Source organism: Crocodylus siamensis, chromosome 2 (genome assembly GCF_052110815.1).
Source record: "Crocodylus siamensis isolate JL-2025a chromosome 2, ASM5211081v1, whole genome shotgun sequence".
NCBI classification, from domain to species: domain Eukaryota; kingdom Metazoa; phylum Chordata; order Crocodylia; family Crocodylidae; genus Crocodylus; species Crocodylus siamensis.
In genome coordinates this window covers 37,691,288-37,716,837 of record NC_143396.1, presented here as the reverse complement: position 1 = coordinate 37,716,837, position 25,550 = coordinate 37,691,288, and the positions used below count along the sequence as shown (strand labels likewise).

General features: G+C 45.3%; 1 protein-coding gene across 1 annotated transcript in view; it reads left to right on the top strand.

The window, feature by feature from the left end:
* Positions 1-2,189: 2,189 nt before the first annotated feature.
* DHX15 (DEAH-box helicase 15) overlaps positions 2,190-25,550 on the top strand; it is a 100,528-nt gene continuing 77,167 nt past the window's right edge. Inside the window, exons 1-3 of the mRNA XM_090035710.1 lie at positions 2,190-2,351; positions 16,251-16,584; positions 23,412-23,605. Coding sequence (XP_089891836.1) covers positions 2,281-2,351; positions 16,251-16,584; positions 23,412-23,605 — 599 coding nt within the window. The 5' untranslated portion in view covers positions 2,190-2,280. The remainder of the gene's footprint in view (positions 2,352-16,250; positions 16,585-23,411; positions 23,606-25,550) is intronic.

Sequence of the window (25,550 nt, the reverse complement as noted above, 5' to 3'; positions counted from 1 at the left end):
CCTTCTTTGGATCTAATTCTTAGACTTCACTCTCACAAATTAGCATATTTTAAATAAACAGTAAGGCATTTGTATCCAATACCAGGGAGCTGGGGTGCTTAAAGTAATATAATCACACAGATTTAGCCTGCAGTTCTACTTTAACTTGATACAAATCTTTTATAGATGGTTTATTGTGGGAACTTTAGTCTCTGGAGCTGCATTTCAGAACTGAAGTAACAGTTTAAACCAAACTTTCAGGGCTTTTTTGATGGTTATAAACATTTTAATAATTTTAAATGTAAAGAGTTTTGGTTTGGGTTAAGCACATTTTCTTGCCATGGAAACAACCCACTATAGTATTTCATTATCCTTGTGTTTAATTTAACAATTACTATGAAACTTGCTAGAAATTTATTGAAAGAGTTATTGACTAGTTTATCTTTGATTAGGATGAAAAATGGCTTTATTTTGGGGGTGACTCTATTCTAAAAAAAAAAAAAAAAGAAATGAAAAGCTGAAGTTCAAGTCATTTTAAAGTGTATGCATATATAGATGCATGTAGGTCAAAGTATTTTTAATTTTTTTCTATCAGCTTCCTTTGTAAGATGAGGATGCATAGAACGTGCTCAGTTTTGGGCATGTCTGCTGCATCATTCATGCTTTTGGTAAGATGCTGCTACTGACCAGTAGTCTTATTGTTACCTGGTCCTCCCCATCTTTCTGCCTGGTTACTGCCTCACATCTTGTATTTAGACCTGATCCTGTGAAAAATTGCATATGTGCTTAATTACTTGAATGTTTTAAGGCAGATCAGGTTCTGAAGATTTCATGTTTTAAAGAATTTCAGGATAAGGACTTCAGATTTGTAAACTGTTTGGGCTAAAGTGGTGTGCTTATTGGGTATTAGGAATCTACACGAATACAAGGGAGTAGGGACCTTTATGTGCTACCACAGTGTAAGTAATGCAGTGCAAGTAATAATGCTAATATGGCCTTTGGTTGGTTAGTTAAAATTTAGAATGGTCACATCTATGTAAAGCCAAGATCCAATGACCCTTGAAATAGGTATCCCAGTGTTGTTTGTAAGCTTGAAAGTTTGCTGGAGAATAGCTCTTAATAGAAGCTCAGAAGCATGAGCATCTAAATTCAATCCCGTAGGTTAGTAACAAGTGTTCCAAGCAGAGCACAGTGACCAGCACCTCCTGGGGTAGTTTTTATTTATGTTTTTAATTTGAATTTGGTACCTTCAAATATGAATAATTTTCTATTACAGTTGTGCTTAGACCCGAGCCCCATCTAGTTTGTAGTGGAAGACAATTCCAGGCCTGAAGAACTTCCTGAAGAGAGATCTCTATGGGGAAATGTTTTATCAGTTCCAGATAGGCATAACTCCCCTTATTCAGCACTATGACCGTCCCCATGGGGAGTCATGCCAACATAACAGTGGCTTCAGTCTGTCTCTTGGGCCAGGCTAATACAGGATTTGCCCTGGTGGCTTGGAGGCACAGTCTTTTGCCAACACAGCTGCACTGGCAAAAGCCCAAAGCCCCTAGTTACACTGCAAAGCTGTCTCAGTATGGGTGTTACACAGCTGGGAGGTGGTGTGCAGTTTGGTGCAGCACACCCCGCAGCTTTACTGTCAGGGCTGTGCCTAGGCTGGCAGCAGTCTGCTGGCCTTCCTGCGCACCCCAATGTACGCTTGCAGTGCTGCTGCCTTTTCACGTGCGCAGGAGAGGGACGTGGGCAGAGCCAGGGACTGGGCCCTGCCCAGTGGGTCCCTGGTGCCCGAGCTCAGGCTTCCTGCAGGGCTCTGCTGTATGTTGCAGGGCCCGTGCTCTCCGGGGCGTGCTGGGCTCTGCTCCGTGCCCCCTTTGAGACTGTGCTTAGGAGCCCGCGTCCCTGAGCTCTTCCAAGTGCTACCCCAGGAGAGTGCAGAGGCCTTGGCCCAGGGACAACCAGGTCGAGCCTGCGCTTCACGTGCCGCCCATGCAGTTTGTCCCCCACCTCCCCCTGGAGGTCCGGCAGGCCGTTGCAGGCCCTCAAGGAGCCGGGCCACGCTCCGGGCCCTCCCGCTCTCCCTCGGCCCCGGCGAGCGGCGGGGCGGAACCCGCGCGGCGGGGCCGAGTTCCCGGCCGGCGCCAGCGCTGCGCACAGCCCCCCCCCCCACCGCGCGCCGCCAGCTCCAGTGTCTCGCGCTGCCCGGACGCTTCCTTCCGGCCGCCATTTTAGTCGCTGTTTCTGGCCTCGCGGCGCGGCTGCTGCTGCTGCCGCCGCCGCCTGAGGAGCGGAGCCGCCGCCATGTCCAAGCGCCACCGCCTCGACCTGGGGGACGACTACAGTTCCAGCAAGAAGCGCGCCGCCTCCGACGGGTGAGGGCAGCGGTGCCGCGGCCTGCGGGGACCCGGCCTCGCGCTGGATCCACCCGGGCCCGGAGCCGCGCGGCGCCTCTTCCCGGCTCTGCGGCTTCACCCGCGCTGCGCGGGGGAGAGGGAGGCGGCGCTTCCCCAGCTCTGCCCGGCTGGCGGCAGATCTCCCTCGCGCGGCCTTGGGTGGTCGCTGCGCCTGTGTCCGTAGGAGCAGCCGGCCGGGCCCCGGACAAGCGCTGAGGGGGAGACGGGGGTTCGGCCTCGGCTGCCGCGGGCCCAGCGACGCGACGGGCTTTGCCGCACTTTACGGGCCGCGGCGGGCGACCGCATCCTTGACGCGGGTCGGGCCGGATCGCTCCCGCCTTGGGGGAGGAGTGGAAACGCTTCCCTGCGCCCTTGGCGGCCTCCTCGTGCCCTGCTCGGACTCGGCCGCTTGCCTTGTTGTGTGGCTCCGAGGGGCCGCTGTGTAGGCCTCCGATGTGCTGCTTCTCACCCCCTTCAGCCTAGGGCATTTGGGACCTCCCTAAATTCACTCCATTCACTCAAAGCTGGTGCCTGAACTAAGGCGCCTCTAGAGAAATAGCCAGTCTCTATCCTTGACAATGTCTAGGGATGGGAAATGCAGCCCGGGCTGGTTCTCCAAGTTAAATGGGGTTGTGGTGTTGTTGCTGCATTTAAAAATGGACTTGTGGGGGAAGGACACAGCATTGCTCATACGAATCCGCTCAGCTTCCATGGCTTGGTGATACCTCTCTGCTAGAGCAAAGAGTCCTGTTACCAAGTTCCTGGTTTTAATGCGTAAGTATTTCTAGACCATAAGCAGTTTCACCTTGAACAGATCTGGTTCCTTTACTTTATCACTATAAGGCATGTTTTCTGATGCTTTCCCCAAAACTTTGTTCTCTTTTTCAACATTCATACTGAATTGTAGTATGGGTGCTCAATGGAAAGGTAATCCAATTTGTTTTCTCCACAGTGCTCCTTGCCTAGACATCCCAAGATCATACTAACCCCCTCTAGCACTAGGAATTCATATTCATGGGGTTGTCCCACTGTGATTCCTAAGTCTTGTTGAGAGTCACTACTTCCTTATATAATCCCTTATCTTGAGTTATATTGTAAATCCTGGTTTTCTAGATGTCACCTTAAGTTTGGCAATGTTAGAATGTGGATTGTTTGCCTGAATCCAGCTTATAAAAAGATCCAATAATGGTCTGAAGCGGTGTCCTGTTTTCTTCATTATTAAGCACTCCCTTGATCTCTGTCATCCACAAACTTTGTCTTTGGTTACTTTTTCTTTCACATTACTGGTTGAAAATAGCCTAGAATGAATTCCTTAGCAAGTCCACCAGGAATGCTTGAGAATTCTCAGCTATGATTACGTTTTGGCACCCAGCAATTTTTTAGTCAATGTAATGTGTGTTTAGTTTTATTTTATTTTGTAGTAAACAGTAGTAGCAACTCAAGTATCTTACAGAAGTCTGAAGGCTTTTCTTCATGAGCTCTCTTTTGCACCAGCTTTCTGTATGCCACTTGCATTACATGAAAGTGGTGGACACTGATGCCCAGTAGATCATCTTCAGAAGTGGAGTTGGTTACATTGCAAATAGGTTTATCATGTTTTACAAGGGTTTACACAGGCAGTGGCATGGAATAGCTAGTGCAGTTTATACTCATGCTGGAGCTTATTTTGCAATACCTTTCTTGGGTAGACAGATCCCTGGTGTATTACATCAACACTCTTGCATTTATCAGCCAAACTTGTAAAAAAATGATAGTGTTGTCCTTTTTTAATTCTCTTTCATAATTTGAGTTATGTATTGCCTGTTCTGTTTATTTTACTTGAGTTTGATGTCAGGTTGACAGGTTTAAAAAATTGCCTTGATTATCTGAAGTATGTATGTATGTATATGTCTCCTGGAGCTTCCTAGGGTGTGCCAGTTCTCCTGCTGGGAACAGAGCCTGAGGTTCCGGGCTAGAAGATCTTGGCTCTCCACTCATGGTCTAACTGACTGTCATATTTGGGGTCAGTAAGGAATTTTACCTGATGGTCAGATTGGTATGGACTATAGGGTTTTTTACCTTCTTCTGTAGCAGGGCCGTGACCACCTGCCCCAGGATCGATTGTGCATATGTTGACAGCATTTCATAGAAACAGGACATTGGCTTCCATGGTTCCCCTGCTTTACCTGTGGCGGGTTAGGATGTGTTGTTGCATTGGGGTTGACAGTAATTGTATGTAGAGTTTAGATTATGGATTGTGAGATGGTTTGGGTAGGGATGGACTAGATGGCCTCTGGATGTCCCTCCTGTCCCTGCTACAGAAGGAATCTCTTATGATTCCTCAGTGTTTCAAACCATATTGAAAACAACATTAGGGGCCCACAGAGTCCTTTGGACATTTTACTTGGGTGCAGATTGCCTGGTGACCTGTATCTATTGATTTCAAATGTCTCACTTCAGTAGCTGCTGTTTGTTTTCATCCAGAGTAATTGCTGCAGTGGAAAGTGTTTCATCATCTGATTTAAATACCTGTTTATGTTTTTGCATTATCATTCACTTCACTACCATATCTAGTTATGAATAAAGAGGTAGTTAGCCATGTTAGTTTAAAGTCAGGTAAAAGGCAGCCCAGGATGGGGTCTGCCTTTTGCATGAGTACTCTAATTTAATAATGGCCCATTATGATTACTCTTGTTCTTGGTGTACTTAAACTCTTTTAATATCTTTAACCTTGGTGTTTGGTCATTGGATTTCCTTGCGTCTTTGCTTGGATTTTTTTGTGCGTTTTGGGGGCTTTGTTTTTGTTTTTTCTTTTATGTGCTTCCCAGGTTCTAATTTTATACTTTTTTTCTCTATTTCATGTATGTATACTTAGCTGCTGTAACCTCTCTTCTAAAACAGGTTATCATTTTTAGTCAGTATAGTTGCCTTTCTGGCTGTGGCTTTGTGCACATAACAGATGTGCACAAAGTCATCATCACTTTTAATGTATGCAGTTACTGGGAGGTTTTTTAAATTTTGAGAATCAGTTCTTTTTATTTATCAAGATTAGGTCTGTGCAGCATTTACTAGATTAAAAAAATTATCATTTATAATCTAAGACATCCCAAGGATATTTTTAGTACTGACTGCATGATGCATCTAGCAGATGTCAGACTGAAGTCTCCTGTAGGATCTTAAGAAGCCACTCATCATGTTTCCTAGTGTGATCTGGTGATCTTTAGAATCTAGACATAAATCTAGTGTCATTGTTTTGCTTTATTAGGATGCTAATCTGTATTTCAGAGCAAATGCTTCAAAGTTGTCAGTGACTGGGAAACTGGGAGTTCCATTTTAAACACAATGCCACTCCCTTTGCCTGCTTCATTGTAACTAGTAATTCTAATTCTCTGTCTCTTCCAAGTTTTAGTAATATAAACAGAGGAGGAAAATGGGATGGGTGTGTGTGTAGGGAGTTCTGTTCTTTTGAGAGTTTATGGCTTTACAATGACAATGGAAATGGCAGGTGGATTGGTAGATGAATTTGCATAGAACAATTTATTTTACTGAGGCTGAAAGTTGAGCAAAGTAGTGTTGGGAGGTGGAAGCTCTTTAAAATGCCAGTTAAAAAATCAAAGGCAAGTTAAATTGGTTTAACTTTAGGTTGAGCCATTTACATTTTGTAATTAAAATAACACTCTGGGTTGTCTTGTTTGCATGTATAGAAAGCTGTAAAAAATTAAACAGAATAATTGGAAACAATTGAAAACAACTAGAATTTACCCAGCTGAATTAGATTAATGGCCCACCGGGTCCACTATCTTCTTTCTGATGGTGCTAAGTACCAGAAGCTTTAGAAAAAAAATGAAAAGAAGGCCAAAGCCGTTGATTGTGGAATAATCCAGCCTTTAATAGAAATTTCTCCTTAACCATGTCAATGTAATTGGTATGTGCACTGAGACATGTGGAATCATCATTTCTTAGTTCTTGCTTCTTTTAATGACAATTACCCTGTCTAGTAATACTACAAGCGTTGTTCAAGAACATCTAACCTTAATGGGGTTACACTCAAAGAAATATGAAAGCTGTTTGCTACGTTATCTGGCCTCTTTCAAGATCTTTCTCTCCAGCAAAATCTTGCTCTCTGTGGAATAACTTCCAGTTCTGTGAGGCCTGACATTAGACCCCTCTCTATCCTGTTGCACAGGGAGCAGGTTTCAGGGTCTGGCACTACCCTGTGGGCCCCATTGCTGCTCCCTCCAGCCCCTGCTCACCAGGATTGGTCCCCAGGGGTCTGTTGCCACCCTCTCCTAGTCCAGCATGCCATGATTGGGTCCCAGGGGCCTGGCACTGCCAGGCCCTGCCTTGGCATAGTAGGGTTGACACCATCCCCTCAGCCCTCTGTGTGGTAGGATTGGGTTCTGAGGCCTAACACTATCTGCTCCTAGCTTTTTGTGCTATAATATAGGACACCCAGTCCAGCACCCAGGGCTTGGGTATGGAAACTTGGAGGTGTGAGAGAGGTGCCAGTGATTTCTCGCTGCTAAATTTCTGGACCTGAGGGGAAGTTGGCATGTTGGGAGTTGAGCACCCCTGAGTTATGACATGAGGAAATGAGTTTATCAAACACTAGCAGAGACATTGAGAAGGGTAACAGTGTTGCAAAATGTGTTTTGAGTAGGGTTTGTAGGTTTGAGGCCTCTTATTTGTATTCTTTAAAAAGACTTTATAGATGTCAATGATCTTGTAGAGCAGGGGTCTGCAACCCCTGGCACGCATGCTGAGTGTGGCATGTGGGGCCATTTTGTTTGGCATGCTGCGCCCAGCCCCGGCCCTGGGAAGCTGCTGCCAGTGATGGAGCCTGGGCTGCTCCCAGCAGGGCTTGCAGTGTCCCAGCTGCCTGCTGGGAGCTGCCTGGGATTCCAGCTGGCACCAACTCTGCACCAGCACTTTCAGGCGTGCCTAAGAATGGGTGGTGGGGGCGGGGCCTGAGGTGGCACAACCTTGGTCTCTCCCCCACTCCCTGCATGGGGTGATGAGCCTGGCACAGCTATTTGGAGCCAGCCTGGGCTCTGGGCAGCTGCAGCAAGCAGCAGGCTGGCTCCAAACTGCTGTGCCGGGCTCATCACCTCCTTATTGGGAGCAATAGGGCTGTGGGCCAGGGGCTTTGAGTGCTGGGCCAGGGGCTTTGGATGGGGGGGCAAGGGGCACAAGCAGGGCATTCTGCCATGTACCCTTTACCCTCATTCTGGTTTTTTTGTCATGCCGGCACTCCAGCACCTTCTGAGGTAGGCATTGCCAAAAAACATTGCCTACCCCTGTTGTAGAGCATGGGTGTCAAACTGGAGATGTAAATACCAATTTAAAAATGTCTATATAACCTACTGTAATTACAATTAGTTAAACGATTAATTGGTATGGCAACCTCTGGCCTAGTCCACGTGTGGTGTCTGTGACAGGCCCAGCACCACTGGGGTGGTTTCAGCCCCCTAGGGTGTGGTAGGGACTCAGCAGCTCCCCAGGGCCATGCCTTGCAGTTTGCTGTGTGAGCAGGTGGGTGTTCTCCAGGCTTGGACACAGCACACCATGGAGCTGAGCTGCAGGCCTAGGGGAACCACCCCAGGGCCCTTACCTTTACCTAGCCCTGTGGATCAGGCCCTTTGTGACTTCTGGCAAGTAGCCTCTGACTTCCCATACCCCCCAGAGGGGGCTGAGGTGCTTTTCTTGTGGACAGCAAAGTAAGGGGGAGAGGCAGACTAATACCTAAAAGCTGGGCTCTGTGGACCCTGGTGCAGCTGCTTGCAGCCTCCCCATAGTCTGCCATGAGCAGCCTGGGCTCTGTGGTGGTTGACAGGGGCCTGTCTGGAGACTGAGCTCCTTGTGGCAAGCAGCGGGGAGGCTGTAGCTAGCAGTAGCTATGTGTGAGCTTCCCCCATGTCTGGCTGTGTGGGCGGTGTGTGCACAGCAGTGCGGGATAGTGCATGGTGGCACTTGATCCCTGCCTGCCTGTGCATACCATCCCTAGGGCCTTCTCAAGTACCCCCAGGGATATGCCTACCCCCAGTTGACAATCCCAGTCCTATGGTTTTCAAAATGTGAGCAAGGTGTTCCTGAAAAGCTTTGTTGGCCATTTTCTTTTGAAGTCTTCTGAGTGCTGTTGTGTGGATTTGTCAGGCCTTTAGGCCCTTCAGATGAGATTATTATGAATGATTTGTGTGTCTTGAAGTTGAGGGAGTTCTCTTGTTTATGGGTAAAAAAGCCACTAATGCTTGCTTTCTACAAATGTTAGTTTAACAGTCATAGCAACAAACAAAAGTAAATCCTAACAACAGAACAAGGCAATTTGATTTGTATTAGCAGTAAACTAATCAGTTATTAGAAGAAATAAGGTTTTGGTTTTAAATTTGTATGAGAGACTTTAATTTCTTCAGCCAAGTTTTCCAAGTTAGATTTCTTACTGGAACAGGAATATCCTTCACCGTACATTGTACTACAGCTGACTGTTTCCTAGGGATGTATTTTCAGAAGTACCTTAACTTCTGGCTTCTCAGCTTTTAGATAGCTTGAGCCTTGTTTTGAATAGTGCAGAACTTCCTCAGCTCTAGCTGAAGTTAATAGCAGTGCTTTGCAACTTTGAAAATCAGGTCCTTTGTTTTTAGGGGTATGGATTCTTTTAAGTCACTGATTTAAAACACTAAGTGGAAAGCCACAATTTGAATAATCAATTTTAATCAACTTTTCCTGTGTCCACTTTCTTTATTTTCTAAGGACAGGTGGATTCTTAGTGGTTTATAAAATCACTATTTGTAAATGTATGGGTTTTTTTTAAATATACCAACCATAGGGTAAAGACTTTTTTTTTCCTTTCCTTTTTTGTTATACAGCAGGGTACACTAACCATGTTCATGTTGTTTAATTATACAACTTACTGTTCTCAGAGTCTTATTTATTTTACCTGCTTATGTTAGTCCTCTGCAGGTTTGAGTCATTAATATAATTAAGGTACCTACTCAAATTGCAATTTTGCATTTTTCATAGAAGCTGGCTTGAGGCAGTTTCTGCAAAAAAACGGTATTGCGTGTTGTTTTTGGTGAAATTGCCTGTCATGCAATTTTGGACAATTGGTGGGGGGGGGCACCTGAATGGCAGCCCTGTCAGCTAGTCAGCTGTGAGGGGCAGAACCGCCACTGGGGCCCCTCAGCCAAATAGCGGTGTAGGTGGGCCTTGCAGCGAAAACCCACAAGAATAACAGCGGGTGCCATGATGAACCAGTGAAATCACCCACCTGCCTCCTTGATTTCAGTAGGTCCCTAAATATAATACAGGGCTTTTCAACTTCTCCCCTGCCCACACACACTGCTGCACTATGTGCCCATGTGAGCCCCCAAACTAGGGACAGTCAGCAAAAAGAGACATGGAGGGAGTCTGGTGACTCTGTGGAGTGATGGAGAGAGTGGCAGTTAGGCACTGCAGTTCAAACCCCATGGACTGCTAGGTGAACAACCCTGAGATGTCACCTGCACTAGTTTGCTTCAGAAAACTTGAGCCATAACCTTATCTTAATTTTTAACCTAAATGTCTTAATTGATTTATTTTCCAGTATTACATGTGATGTTATGAGTGTTTTAGAATTCTTCAATAACTATCTTTTCTGATTCTTTTTCTTTTCTTCCTCCTTAGTCTTTCAGTTTGAACAGTGGAAACTTACTTAGGGGTGGGCAGGTGGCAGTCCATACAGATTTTAACTGCATTACACTGAGCATGTGTACAGAGGCCCATTGACTCTTTATTTTTTTAAGTATGAATGCGTACAGTGGATGAAGTTAACCAGTAACTTTCTGCAGAACTAGAATCTTTACTTATTTAGTTAGTTTCTTATCTGTTTCAGGGAACTATTACTACTAACAGTCAACTGGTTGCAGACATGTCAGGGAAGGTTTTAGTTGGAGGGATACCATTACATATTGTCATATTCATATATTGGTGTTATAAGTAACACCTAAGATGAAAAAAGTTTTTCAGTTTGTTTGATAGCACTTTGTTTATAGTCTGTTAGATGTACACCTTGCTGGTGTCGTTTGACCCCAATACTCTTTCCTTCTTGGCAGGGGGTTGGACTAGATGTTCTACTCGGGTCCCTTCCGACCCTAGAAACTATGAAACTGTTTTCCCTGTACAACATCCCATTTTTGTTTGTATGAGTCTCTCAAGTTAATGGAAAAAAGAAACACCTAAACAAAACAGAAGCAATTGTAAAATCACAAATTGCTAGCATTATTCAAGGTTAGGTGTGGTGTGCAAAACTGTCTTCTATAAATTAGTGGAACGCCTCTTATTCTAGGCTCTTCTTAAATGTGGTAAAGGAAGAAATTAATTCTTTGAAATGTAAACTTGAGGCCAAATTCATTTGGCTTCTTTCAGTTTACTTGCCTGCTGCTTGTCTGGAGTCAGGTGTCATGGAAGGATTACTGATACTCTTCTGCCCCCCATGCTGGTCATCCATGTGGGTACCAGTGATACTGCCAGGGGTGACCTTGAGCAGACTGAGAGTGACTGACTGTAGGGCTCTGAGTGCAAGGGTGAAGGGGATGGGAGCACAGGTGGTGTTCTTGATTCTTCCACCGTTAAGTCCCTTTCCCCTCGACTGCCTTGTACTCTAACCCAAAGCACTTCAGAGTGCCCCTCCCCTGACTTCTTGCTAATTAACGAGGGTGTGTATTCCTCCTTAATATAGAGCGCCATGCCCCCACCTCTCTTTCCTATCCTGTCCCTCCTGTACAGCCTATAGCCCTTGACATCACTGCCCAATCATGCGTTGCATCCCACCACGTTTCCGTAATCCCCACTATGTCCGGGCTAGTGTCAGCCAGCAGGAGGGTGAGTTCCTCCTGCTTGTTGCCCATACTACGAGCATTTGTGTAGAGGCATTTGAGGCCTCCTGTGGGTGTGTGTACTGACCCTCTAGTCCCAGTGTTACCCTGGCCCCTATCTCTTACCTGTTTATTCACTTCTCGTTGGTCTGGGCTGGGCTGGGCTGTAGTTGTGGGTGCTGTTTGGTCTGGCAGTCTGTTGTTTCCTCTGCCCTTATCTTCCCCTTCCCCCAACGAGCCTAGTTTAAAGCCCGCTGGAGGAGGTCTGCCAACCTAGAAGAGAACATACGCCCACCTTTAGGGGAAAGGTGGAGCCCATCCCATCCCAGCATGTCTCTCGTCGTGATGTGCCGGTCGTGGCTGAGGAAGCCAAAGCCTTTCTCGAAGCACCATTTCTGTAGCCGCCAGTTGGTCTCCACGATGCACATTTCATGCCGTCTGCCTCGTCCACTCACTGGCAGGATAGAACAGAAAACCACCTGTGCGCCCATCTCTTTCAGCATGCACCCTGCACTTGTCAGTATTGAAGCGCATCCTGTTTTTGCTAGCCCATCCCTGCAACCTATCCAAGTCTTGCTGCAGTCTTTCCCTCCCTACTAGCGTGCTCACCTCACCCCAGATTTTGGTATCATCAGCGAATTTAAACAGGGTGCTTTTCACTCCATCGTCCAAATCGCTGCTAAAGAGATTGAACAGCACAGGCCCAAGGACCCAGCCCTGGGGGACTCCTCTGCCCACTTCTCCCCGGGTTGAATATGACCCATCCACCGCCACCCTCTGAGTACGACCCTTGAGCCAATCTGCAGTCCATCTGACTGTGTAGGCATCAATGCCACAGTCGCCCAATTTTTTAATGAGGATGGGGAGGGAGACGGTGTCGAAGGCCTTGCTAAAGTCCAGAAAGACTACATCCATGGCAACACCTGCATCCAATGCTTTTGTGACCTGATCATAAAAGGCAGTCCGGTTCTGACATGACCTGCCCCTAATGAAACCGTGCTGGTTGCCCTTGACCATCATCTCTGAGGCCGGCCCATCGCAGATGTGCTCCATGATGATCTTCTCAAAGAGTTTCCCTAGGATTGAGGTAAGACTGATGGGCCTATAGTTGCCTGGGTCCTGCCTCCTCCCTTTTTTAAAGATGGGGACCATGTTGGCTATCTTCCAATCATCTGGCACCTGGCCTGAGCACCACGCGTGCTCGTAAAGCTGTGCCAAGGGCCCTGCCATAACCCCTGCTAGCTCCCTCAGCTCCCTGGGGTGGAGACCATCTGGACCCGCTGATTTGAACATGTCCAGCCCTTCCAGAAGCTCTCTAACCTGGTCCTCCCAAACCTGAGGTCTGGAGGCATTCCCCTTGAGTCCATCTTGCATCACAGTGGAGAAGTCCCGGTCCCTGGACATGAAAACAGAGGTGAAGAATTGGTTAAAGAGGTCTGCTTTCTCCTGGGTTAAGCTTAGAGAAAAGAGCATCGAGGATGATGTTGTGGTGGGTGTCTGCTATAGACTACCAGACCATGAGGATGAGGTAGAGGTAGATGAGGCCTTCTTCAGACAACTAGTGGAAATATCTGTATCACGGGCCCTGGCACTCATGGAGGACTTCAGTTACCCTGACATCTGCTGGAAGGGCAATACAGCAGTGCACAGGCAATTTAGGAAGTTGATGGAGACAGTTTCCAGGTGCAAGTGTTGGAGAGACCAGCTAGGGGATATGCTTTTCTTGAGCTGCTCCTTTCAAACGGGGAAGAACTAGTGGGGGGTGTAGAAGTGTATGGCAGTTTGGGCAGCAGTGACCACAGAATGATTGCGTTCAGGGTCCTGACAAAAAGAAAGGAGAGCAGCAGAGTATGAACCCTGGACTCGGAGAGGATACGACAAACAGCATGGATTCACCAAGGGCAAGTCATGCCTAACCAACCTGATTGCCTTTTATGAAATGACTGCCTCTGTGGATGTGGGAAAGCAATGGACCTGATGTATCTTGACTTGAGCAAGGCTTTTGATACAGTGTCCCATGGCATTCTTGCAAACGAGGTAAAGAAGTACGGGTTGGATGAATGGACTTAAAGGTAAATAGGAAACTGGCTAGATTATCAGGCTCAGCAGGTAGTGATCAGTGGTTTATTGTCTAGCTGGCAGCTGAGATCAAGTGGAGTGTCCCAGGGATTGGTCCTATGGCCAGTTTTGTTCAGTATCTTCATTAACGATCTGGAAGGTGGGCTGGAGTGAACCCTCAGCGGATCGTTGGAGGATGACACCAGGCTGGGGCAGTAGTAGATATGCTGGAGCGTACGGCTAGGATTCAGTGTGACCCTGAGAAATTGGAAGATGTGTCCAAAAGAAATCTCACGAGAGTCAACAAGGCAAGTGTGAAGTCCTGCACTTAAGACAGAAGAAACCCATATACTGGTACAGGCTGGGAACCAAATGGCTAAGCAACAGCTCTGCAGAAAAGGACCTGGGGGTTGCAATGGACAATAAGCTGGATATGAATCAGCAGTGTACCCTTGTGGCCAAGAGGGCTGACAGCATACTGGGCTGCATTAGTAGGAGTATTGCCAGCAGATTGAGGGAAGTGATTATTCCCCTCCTTGGCACTGGTGATGTCCCATCTGGAGTACTGTGCCCAGTTTTGGTCCCCCCACTACAGAAAGGATGTGGACAGGTTGGAGAGAGTCTGGTGCTGGGCAGCAAAAATTAGGGAGCTGGGGTCCATGACTTACAGTCCAGGGACTCCTAATTTGTAAATATTCAACCAGCTTAGAGAGGATGCAGATAAATGTTTAGCTCAGTCAAGATGATGGCACTTCTGGGGAGGCATAATATATTCACTGTAGGTATGTAGGTTAGTTTTTTCCAAAATTATCACTTGTTTTGGGTTGCTTGCATGCCTAAATGGTTAAGGCAGGGTTTTGTTTTTCATTCACTTGGTTATAAGTGAATCTCAAGTGCCTAAGGCCCCGGCAGAGATTGCACTTAAAATGTAATTAACTTGTTAATTGCACCTTAAATAATAACCTGTTCACACTTTCAAGTCAATTTATGGTGTGACTGTGGTGCAACTGAGCCACAAAGTTCTTCCATGTATTTGGTAAAACATGTTCGTGGCTTGTTTGTATCGCACCTTAAGTTGAACATGTGGTAGGTTGGGGTGCCCCATGACAAATCCCAGTTCTCAGCTGAGTGTCAGAATCTGGCATGGGAGCAGCCCCACAGTTTAAGACACAGCTGTCCCTACCCAGTAGGGCTGGGGACAGAACTGGTTCCCAGACTCTATGCCCCACCCTGCCCCAATCCCCAGGGGTGGATGAGGAGATGCCTTGAGCTTGACATCAGGGTGCCCCCCCCAGTCTTAAGCTCAGTCTGCTTGAGGCCTTCAAAAATCATGTGTGTAGTTGGGTTGCATGCTCAAATGTTAAAGGTCCTGATGCTTTGATACCCCAGGATCAGAGAACCTTTTCATGAACTCAGGGTCTGTGTTTATTGGGGATGTCAGAAAAATTCTGGGGGTACCAGAACTAGACTTGGGGGAGGATTCTTGATCCTGGGGTCCTGGCATGCTGGAACCTGTGAATACTGTGTATGGAGTTGTTTGGGGTTTTGGGGGGCGGTTTTTGTTGGGTTTTTTTTTTTTTTGGATTTTTTTTTTTTTTTTTGTGGTGCATGGATGGAGAGAACCTGGACGTTGGGATTGGGCTACTGCTACTTGATGCCAGAGGCCTAGCACCCTGGAATCAAGAAGCCTCTCCCTGATCCCAGCATCCTGTGGATGCAGGTTTTAACATCCACAGCAGAGGAAGTTCTTTGGCTCCAGCACTCCCAGCAGGAAAGCCAGAGCTAGTGGGCATGGAGTCTTGAAAATCAGTTGATTGTCAGCTTGGCAGGGACCACATGAGTATTTCAAGATGCAGCTGACAGTCACCTGATTGTTGGCCCTGTGGGGACCATACTAGGGACAGTTCCAGATCCTAGTGCAGTCTCCAGCTTGAGTTGAAAAGTAGCTTACTGTTGGGCACCTAGCTTTCAACTTGCTGGTTCAAGGGGGAGCCCAGGATCACGATTCTGCATTCCCTCTATACTGGCAAGTTTGGCACAATTGGAATCTCATTCTTGATCCCAAAATTGTGCCTCCTGTCATGAATATGTAGCATGGCAGAAGCTGTGATTGTTTGGGTTGGGAATTGATCCCACCATATCTTTAAATGAATGTCTGTCAGTGACCTAAGGTCCCTCTCAAATGCAGCCCTACATTTCTTTAGATACAAATTTGGGGAAGGAGTGATGAGGGAAACACTCCTTTGATATAATTCTGTGACTGGGGTTTTTTTATGTTTGAGACATGGTGACTTCCATATCAAATTTGCTTGATTGCATATGTGAAGGGATCTGCTCAAGTTAGAGATGTACGCTAGAATGTGGGAATGAAGCAATGTTCTTACCAGTCTGTATGTTCTCTCTAGTAATGGATTCTGCAGTTGTTAGAATTTTGTTCGTTTGCAGAATAGCATTTCACTTTCTCCGTGTAGCTACAGTGATTCTGCAGTGGTAACAAACGAGGAAGAACAGAAAAAGTTGTCATCTGTAACTCTGGTTCTTGATGTTTGTTAATTGATTTAGGAAGGGGCCATTCTTCTGATCTTGTCTGTACTTAAAGGAATTTTGCTATTGTGAAGAACAATAAGCATTTTGGTATAACTAATACTGTATTTGCATCAGATATTACGTTCTGCTTTTGAAATGACACAAGCAAGTAAAATTATGTTTATCCCTTTTTGTGATGTCCTTATGTGCAGCTGCTTGCAAGATTGTTAAAAATATTTACTTTCCATGAGCTGCATAATGTAGCTCACAGTGAACCATCAGCCTAATTAGAGTGGTTTTTAATCTATTGTTAAAAATTATGGTGCTTTTTTAAGGGAAAAAACCTAAAAATCTAATTTCCATCAAGATTTTTTTTTATACTTTTTGCACCTGAAGGAAATGTATCCTGTTCTTGAGTATTTATACTAACATTCTGTTTTTTTGCTGTGTTCTGCAAATCCTTTAGGAAAGATCGGGATCGGGATGATCGTTCTAAAGACCGTGACAGGGATCGTGACAGAGATAGAGATCGTGACAGAGAAAGAGATAAGGAAAAAGATCTACGTCCATCTAATGCTATGGTTCTTACTGCATCGGGGATGCAACCTTTAAAACCAGCGGTACTTCCACAGGGTATTAATCCATTCACAAACCTACCACATACGCCTCGATACTATGACATCCTGAAGAAACGGCTTCAACTCCCTGTCTGGGAGTACAAGGAAAGATTCACAGATATTCTGATTCGACACCAGTCTTTTGTACTGGTTGGAGAGACTGGGTCTGGTAAAACAACGCAGGTCAGTTTTAGCTTATTTGATATGATGCTCTTAAAATTTAAGACTTGTTGCTGAAGGGTTTAATTTTGTTTTTTAATTATTATGTGACAACTTGTTTAAGAATAATAGTTTTTATTTCAGTGTCTTAGATTTGTTGTCTACAATCATGTCACAGGTCTCAGTGACTTGAGTAAGACTTGTTTAATGAAACTTTCTGACTTGCTTAATGACTGAAATTAGAGTAATTGGATTCATCTCTCAACCCCCCCCCCCCCCCCAATATCTGGAAGTCTGTCTTAGGAGTGGCTATCTTGCCTGATGAAGAGAAACATTTACAGAAACACTTAAAATGTTAGTCCCTATTTTGCACCTTACAGTTGCAACTGTGTCAAAAGTAAAAGAAAATAATTACTTGAAACATGTATCTGCCACTGAATGAGAGAACTGAATGACATGAACTTGAACTTCATAAGAACTTCTATAGAAAAGCTAGTGTTTCAGTAACATTTGACTGTTACTTTGTACTGAAAAAAAATCCCATGTTAAATCTCAGGACTTGCTAGTGAGAGGATTCGCTCTTCAATTATGTAGTCTTCTACAGTGTGTGTAATTTATCCAAAGCTGCATGGCTCATTGATTCTGGAGCCAGAGACCAAACTTGGTGTTTGGCTCCTATCCCTGGGTCATCATGCATGTCTAAGAAATTGAGTTCAGATCTTCCATGTAAGACCAAAAAAACCATTTTCTGTTTAACTCTTGGCTATTCCCACTTTTACTACTTCACAGTAGGCAGCTGACTCCTTACTAGGATAGTGAGATGCTCTTGTGCATCCTAGCTTGTGCCTTGCTAGGAATATAGTTCTTATGAATTAGGGAGGTTTAGTGGTTTAGTCCAGGAGTTCCCAACCTCTTTAGCCTGTGGACTGGCAAACTGAGGACTGGCAAACTGCAGTTCAGAAGTGCATAGAAACGTGTTGGCTGCTGCTTTGCAGTATGCCAGTCATGTCTGGAGTTCTAGATGGGCAGCCAACCCTTGTGGCCTGGTTCTGGGCTGCGGCCTGGGGGTTGGGAACCTCCGGTTTAGTCGCCGGTGATCCTGCGTTTATCAGGAAGTTGAACTAGACAGCCTAGGTGAAGTCCTTTCCAACCTTACTTGGCTTTTAAAGCCACTAGTTACCTGGATGATGAGATTCTGGTGTGTGTGCACCCAAATAATCCATCCAGGGATTAAAGGATTGCTAAAACATGCAAGATATTGGGAGTGGTAGACTGAAGGGTTTATTTAAAAATGCAGAAATTTCCTACTTTGAGTTTAGGTACAAACATATCATATACACAGCTTACTGGATATTTTCTCCACAAAGAATTTATGGCAAGAAGTACTTTACTGCATTACTTGAATAAATCCCCCTGTATAGGCAAAAAAAATAGGTACTTAAGTGCGTCTTATCTTTATGGTTTTAAACAGATAGCGGCTAATTCTAATAGATATTGCAGAAATATATTTAGTTATAAAATTACATTTGAAGAGTCCCTGATATCTTAGAAGAAACTATGAATTTACAGAAGTTTGTAATTTTTCTTCCAAAAAAGAAGTGGCCACTTGGGGAGAAGAGTAACTCAGGAACAGCACAAGTGAAGTGGCTTCCTGGAGAGTCTCAGGAGACAGAACTTCCGTACAGCCACCCAGTGTACTCTGCTGCTTCTCCCTCCCCATCCCACAGGGGGTGGCAGAGCATGTGTCAGTCTCAGCCAAGCAGGGAGCAGAACTTGCCTCCTGAGGGTAGCGCTGAAGCCGATTGGGGGGGAGGGGCATGTTCTCCTCCTGGCTTGTTCTCTGCATGAATTACACTGCAGCACTTGGGTGCTGGATAACTTAAAGAAAGCATGTTCCCTTCCCAGCCTCAGCTGGGCTGGAACATAGCATGGGGGAGGAGAAGGCTGGAAGATTCTTCACACCACAGACATGTCCCCACCTTCCCTATCTCTGCCTACATTCACTTAAGAAAACAAAACAAACCCCCACCCCCGGAAATGCTCTCCTGGGCTGCATGTTCCAGGGACCCCTGGCTGCCCTGCACCTGCATTGTAGGGTCTCTATTCCTCATTTGAACTTCTGTACAGGTCAGTTTTTCTCTCAAAAACAAATCTGGGATAATTGTGCTGAATGATTTGAATTTGTATATGCTGCCTGATTCTGCCCATGCCATTTGTAGCACATGAGCCGTGAGTTGGCTATACCTTTATACTAGCCTTTTCATAAATTAATTAGGCTTCATCTTAAAACTGTTTGGGTTCATTCCCCCACTCCTGTTGGAAAACTGTTCTAGAATTGTATTCCTTTGGCCAAAAACCTTATAGTTTCCACATGAAATGTATTCACTGGCTGCTTATACTCGTTTGTTCTTAGTCCCACATTGAGACAAAAATGTTTAAAAAATGTAGTTCAAGGTGATTCATATATACATGTCAATAATTGTAGGATAAAATCAATTTCAGGAGTATTTCAGTTGCACCAAAACTAAGCATGTTAAACAGAATTTTGGGGCATTGAAGTGTGTTTGATTATGGGAAAACAGTGAAAGCACACACAGTGCAGAGCTAATGTTTGGGGTTATCATGGAGTTAATCATATGATTAATGGATTTGAGCATGCATTTTTCCAAGTTAGATTAAACTGATTTTAAGTAATTTCCTCTTCCAATATGTGTTTGTATAAAATAGTTGGGGCACCTTGTAAATCTCTATTTTATAACTTAATATGTGTAGGTTTCTTATTTTAATTCTAATTATGAATTTACAGGGTCATTCCCCCAAACCAAGAATTAGTGTGCAACTTCATCTTAACATAGTAGTGACTTAGGGTAGAGTTGAAAGTGTATGGAGTCTTTGTCTGGAATGTCCTTGTTTTAGAAACTTTATATATTCTTTATATAAAGACAGGCAGTCCTTTCAGTTGTTGGGGGCAGGGGGAGGGTGCTCCCCTGTGCCCCACCCCCCCGGCAGACCTTTGCAGCAGGCCTCAGTGGCCATGAGGTCCACTGGCTCCTACCGGTACAGGTACAGTGTATAGCAGACAGCATCAGCTTGCAGCTTCTGTAGGATTACACAGGTGGGAACCTACTCCATTTGTGAGGCACAGGTTGTCGTGTACCCCGAGGGGGTACTTAAAGCCCTAGGGAGTATGCATGAAGGGGTGGGCTCATCCTGTACTGCGTGTCCCGCTGGACAAAGGAGGTGGGGGAAGCTTGCATGCAGCAGCTGCCACTGCTTTGCATTCAGCTGCACCCTTCCCCATGCCCCCGCCCCCACATCCGGCTGTCGGGGGTACACTGATCCAGAAAGGCTGAAAACTCTTGCTGTAAGGAAAGCTTAAAAGTTTTACCTTTAAGTTCACTTCAAAGAAGAAAAACCTGCTGTGGGTGCTAATTTTTATAAGGACTTTCTTATAAAATACAACTTTAAATCATTAGTTAACCAATTTAGTGGTATTTTCTCAGAAAATGTATTGATTCAGAATAAGTACTTTAATTACTGGGAGGATATGCCACATCCTTATATAACAGAGTAGTTGAATATTTGTTGTAAATGTAAAACTCAGCTCCTTCTCAATTATGGAACGAAATGAGATGCTTCCATAATATCTTTCAGCTTCCTAAGCATGGACTGAGCTACATGGATAGTAGCTGTTCACATTAAGTGTTCACATTTGTTTTATTTTCAGCATGGCTGCTGGGAAGGTTGAGACTATAGATTTTGCTTTTTTGATCCATTACAAATGGGTCTAAGATAGACCACTGTCTCTACAACTGGTTTTCACCAGGTTGATCTGGTGGTGGTATTTGGAAATCTCTGTGTATTAGAAGCCTTTTAGGACAAGGGATATTAATACAAACCTAATGAAAGTACCATTTACTACTGAAGAAATAGTTTGCTTTCAAAAAAAAAAAGTGCAGGCTTTTGGTGGCATTAATTTTTGGTTAAGGAATGAGTGAGCTTTATGTTAAGTTTTACAAAGAGTGGGTAGTGCTATAGATTTTTTTTTTTCCCCTAAATTCCTACAATGGATGGTGACTGAGTTTCATCTTGGTGTGAATCAGTTGTCTGACTTTGTGCTTGTATGCCCTTTGCAGTGAGGCTGTTTGTAATCTTGATATAGAAAGATCTTTGACTTTTTAATCTAAATCGGGTAAAACGCTTAAAGCACAGTCTACTTTTATGTGTCACACCATTGTAGTAGATTCTGCTGTTACCAGAAAAAATATTTTAAAATTTAATAATATATTTATTGGTACTGTAGCTGAAAAGTCTGCAGTCTTTAAGGTTAGGTCAAGTCTTATGGTACTTGATGTGGAGAGGCTTTTTCAGCTTCTTAAATTTGCATCTTTACTAGTGACTGTAAAGCAGCTTTCTTTTCAGCACACAGTGAAGCCAAGACGACCCCAATTATAACCGTCTCCTAGGTAGAATCTAAATTTGTTATAATTTTCCTGGTATAGAATTAAATCAGGTCAGGTTTACTTGCTACCATAATTTACAGTAGACAGTACTACCTGCAGCTGTATTTGGAGTTAAATAACTTGGCAATCTCTAGAGTGCCAATGCCTTAGGATAGAAGAGCACTTTAGAGTGGGGTACTAGTCTTACCCCGGCAGAGGATATACTAGCAAAAGGTTGTAGAACTGAGGTCTAATCCATAATAGGGTAGACTCTAGTTTCTTTAAGCCTGGTTGGCAGCTAGGCTAAGAGTAAAGCCCTGAATGATGGACAGATGGGTGATCTCCTTTGTTCTTGCAGCCTGTGCTGCCAAGCTGGCTCCAAATGTATTGCTACCTGCCTTTGGAAGGCATCAGGAAGACCGAGAGGCTGCTGTGTGGGCGACTCCATGTCTCCATACACACTGCCTAGGCTTTTGCACCTTGGAGAGCTCACTTCAGCTTTGCTTTTTCAGGTTCAGTGAGCAGGCTTACTCAGCCCAGTTCTGTTGTCTTGTGAGACAGACAAGATGCATGCTGCTGATGCCACCAGCTCCTCCTCCTATAGAATCTAATTATCTGAGTGTCGTCTTAAACTTGTCCCTTCTACTGTTTCAGTGGGAAAAGCAGTGGCATGGGGGCAGGTGGTTGGGGTGTGGGGAGGATATACTCGGCTTCCCCCCCACCCCATCTCCCAGTGGTACCTGTGCTGCCTACTACTTCCTACAGCATCTGCCCCACCCCTATGCTACTTACTGTCAGGTTTGGCTCCTACTCCATTCCTTCCTGGGACATGGTATACATGGAATCTCTGGACCCTGTCTGGCCATGCAGCAGCGTCCCAGGGCCAGAGCTGCTGCTGCAGCAGCAGCAGGGTTGGGCATGGGCCAGAGCTTCCGTGTGGTCTGGGAGGGAATGGGGTGGCAACCATGCCTGACAGTGGCAGTGGAATGGGAGGCAAAGGGAGCAGAGGCTGTTGGGGCCAGGCAGGGTGATGGAGGCAGGCAGCTGCTGCCACTCTTACTTGCTGTGACCTAGACTTGGGGCTGGAGTATAGAAGCTGCGGCAGCTGCCTCCTTTAGTCGTGTGTGTCCCCCTCCCCAAACGCTTCGTATTTGAATTCTAACATGAAGGGCTTTTTCATGGAGATGTGTTTATGTTTTACAGAACCTCATCATTGTATTAAGAGTAATCTAAGATTATCCTGCCCTCTGACTTGGTGGTTCTCAACCTTTTCAGAATCAAGGAATCCCTTGAAAAATGCCAACTCTTAGTTTTCAGCCCTTTGACTACAGAAAATAGAGAGATTCTTCTGTTGCAAAGAACTTCAAAAGACCACAGCAGGCCAGAAAGTTATGGATTCCTATATGAAATCTCTGGACTAATCTTGTGAATTGTGTTGGCACACCTAATAATATTGCATGGTACCCTTGAAAGGATCTCAAGGCAGCCTTGTGTGCCATAGCATTCTGGTTGTGAATCATGGTTATCACTTCTGATTTGTTAAATTATTTTCTTGTGTTTTTATGAATAAAGTGTGTGGTGTTCTTGAACTCAGTGTTGTATATCTGTGGAAGCAACTTTTAGGTTGTGGTAACACAAAGTGGCTCATCTGGCAAACACACTAATTCTAGTAGTAATACATTCATATGGGGATGAGGGAAAGCTAATTTTTTCTTTCCTAGCCCTCAAGGAAAAGTAACCAAGCAAAGGTTCCTAACTCCTTTTGTAAATTTTACTTATCACGATGATATTTTTTTCAGCCAGACATATTTCTTTCAGCATTTCTTTTCAAGAAATTACCCATGTGAGTAAGTATTTTTTTAAGCACACTTCAAAACACATTTGGTTCAAAACTTATGTCCTAAAGTGGAATATGTTATGTCTTATATGAAATTTTATACAGGCATTTACTTTTATTTTGGATGTCAGTGGAACAATGTGCTGATACTGACTTTATTACAGAGCTGTTTAGGAAGCTTTATCTGACAATTGTTTAATGTACTGTCAACCAATACATTTCCTCATTGACTGTACCAGGTGGTTTAATAATCAGAAAAATAGCAAATCTTATGAAAACCTCTATGTAAATTCTGAATTAACATAACCCATGTGTACAACTTGATTGTTAGTATTTGATTTAGGTTTAAAAGATTTGGAAAGCATAAACTTTTGCTTTCTTCTTTACCACCAATCAGATGACTTAAAGTATTTTATCTCTTGTGCCTAATTGAGGGAATAAGCATCAGAAATATGATTGTGACTGTAAAATAGCATTTTTATTAACTACCTTTTTGATGCAACTTATTCCATATCATTTGTATCTGAGTGGGCATATAAGGTGTACTTAAGCTATAAATTTGTTCTTGACAGATCCCTCAATGGTGTGTTGAATACATGAGGTCACTACCTGGACCGAAGAGAGGTGTCGCGTGTACCCAGCCTAGGAGAGTAGCTGCAATGAGTGTGGCACAACGAGTTGCTGATGAAATGGATGTTATGTTGGGCCAGGAGGTTGGTTACTCTATTCGATTTGAAGACTGCAGTAGTGCAAAAACTATTCTGAAGTAAGTATTGTAACAATTCATTGTAAAGTGAAAGCAACCTATTTTTGGGTCTCTGGTTAACCCCTTGTGCTTTGCTTTTCCTCCTGCCCCATCCCACAAGGGGAGAAAGCATTTCATAGTTTCTCAGGTCGGAAGGGACCTGCATAGATCATTTAGTCCGACCCCCTGCCATGGCAGGAAATATTACTGGGGTCAAATGACCTCAGCAAGGTGTTCATGTAGCCTCCTCTTAAAGACCCCCAGGGTAGGGGTCAGCACCACTTCTCTTGGAAGTTGGTTCCAGACCCTAGCCACCCTGACCGTAAAGTAGTGTCTCTTGATATCTAGCCTAAATCTACCCTCTACCAGTTTGTGACCGTTATTCCTGGTCACTCCTGGCAGTGCTCAGGGGAACAGGGACTTCCCCAGTGCCTGCTGAAGCCCCCCCCCCAACTAGTTTATAACAGGCCACTAGATCACCCCCCCATAGCCTTCTCTTGTGGAGGCTGAACAGGTTAAAGTCCCGTAACCTCTCCTCATCAGGCCTGCCCTGCTGCCGCCTGTTCATACAAGTGGCCTGCCTCTGGACCCTCTCCATGCTGTCCACATCCCTCTTGAAGTGTGGCGCCCAGAACTGGACGCAGTACTCCAACTGCGGCCTGACCAGTGCCACATAGAGGGGGAGGATCACCTCCTTGGACCTGCTTGAGATGCATCTGGGGATGCATGACAAGGTACGGTTGGCCTTCCTGACTGCTTCCCCACACTGTCGACTCATGTTTATCTTGGAGTCAATGACTCCAAGGTCCTTTTCTGCCTCTGCACTGACAAGAAGGGAGTTCCCCAACCTGTAGGTATGGTGCTGGTTGTTCCTCCCCAGGTGCATCACTTTGTACTTGTCAGTGTTGAATGCCATCCTATTCTCATCTGCCCACCCCTGTAACCTGTCTAGGTCCGACTGTAGCCTGTTGCTCCCTTCTAAAGTGCCCACATCCCCCCACATCTTAGTGTCATCAGCAAATTTGAACAGGGTGCTTTTTATCCCCTCGTCCAAGTTGCTGACGAAGATGTTGAACAGCGTGGGCCCAAGGACCGAGCCCTGCGGAACCCCACTGCCCACATCCCTCCGGGCTGAAAATGACCCATCCACCACCACTCTCTGGGTGTGGCCCTCCAGCCAGTTGGCGACCCAATTGACTGTGTGGGTGTCAACACCACAGTCCCCCAGTTTCTTAATGAGACCGGGGTGAGAGACAGTGTTGAAGGCCTTCCGAAAGTCCAGGAAGACTATGTCCACTGCTACCCCTGCATCTAATGATTTGGTGATGTGATCATAGAAGGCCACCAGGTTGGTCTGACAGGACCTGCCACTGATGAACCCGTGTTGGTTGCCCCTAAGCATGAAATCCCCTGCTGGCCCCTTATGGATGTGTGCCAGAATAATTTTCTCGAACAGCTTGCCTAGGATCAAAGTAAGACTAACTAGCGTATAGTTTCCCGGGTCCTTCTTCCCCTTTTTGAAGATGGGAACCACGTTGGCCCTTTTCCAGTCCTGGCACCACGCCAGAGCATCACGAGTGCTCGTAAAGCCGTGCCACGGATCCTGCAATGACCTCAGCCAATTCCTTTAGTACTCTAGGGTGGAGATTGTCCGGACCGGTTGACTTGAATACATCCAGTCCCTCCAGAAGCTCCCTAACTAGTTCCTCACTAACCCTTGGCCTAGGTGTGCCTCCCCTGGGGCCTGAAGGGGACCCAGTGAGGGGGTGGCGGTTCTGGTCCCTGCTTAGGAAGATGGAGGCAAAGAAATTGTTAAATATGTTGGCTTTATCGTCTGGTGTGACGACCAAATTTCCTAACATGTCCTGCAGGGGCCCCACATTACCCGGAACCTTCTTTTTACCCCCTATGTATTTAAAGAAGGACTACTTATTGTCCTTAATCCGGGAAGCTAGTCCCAGTTCCA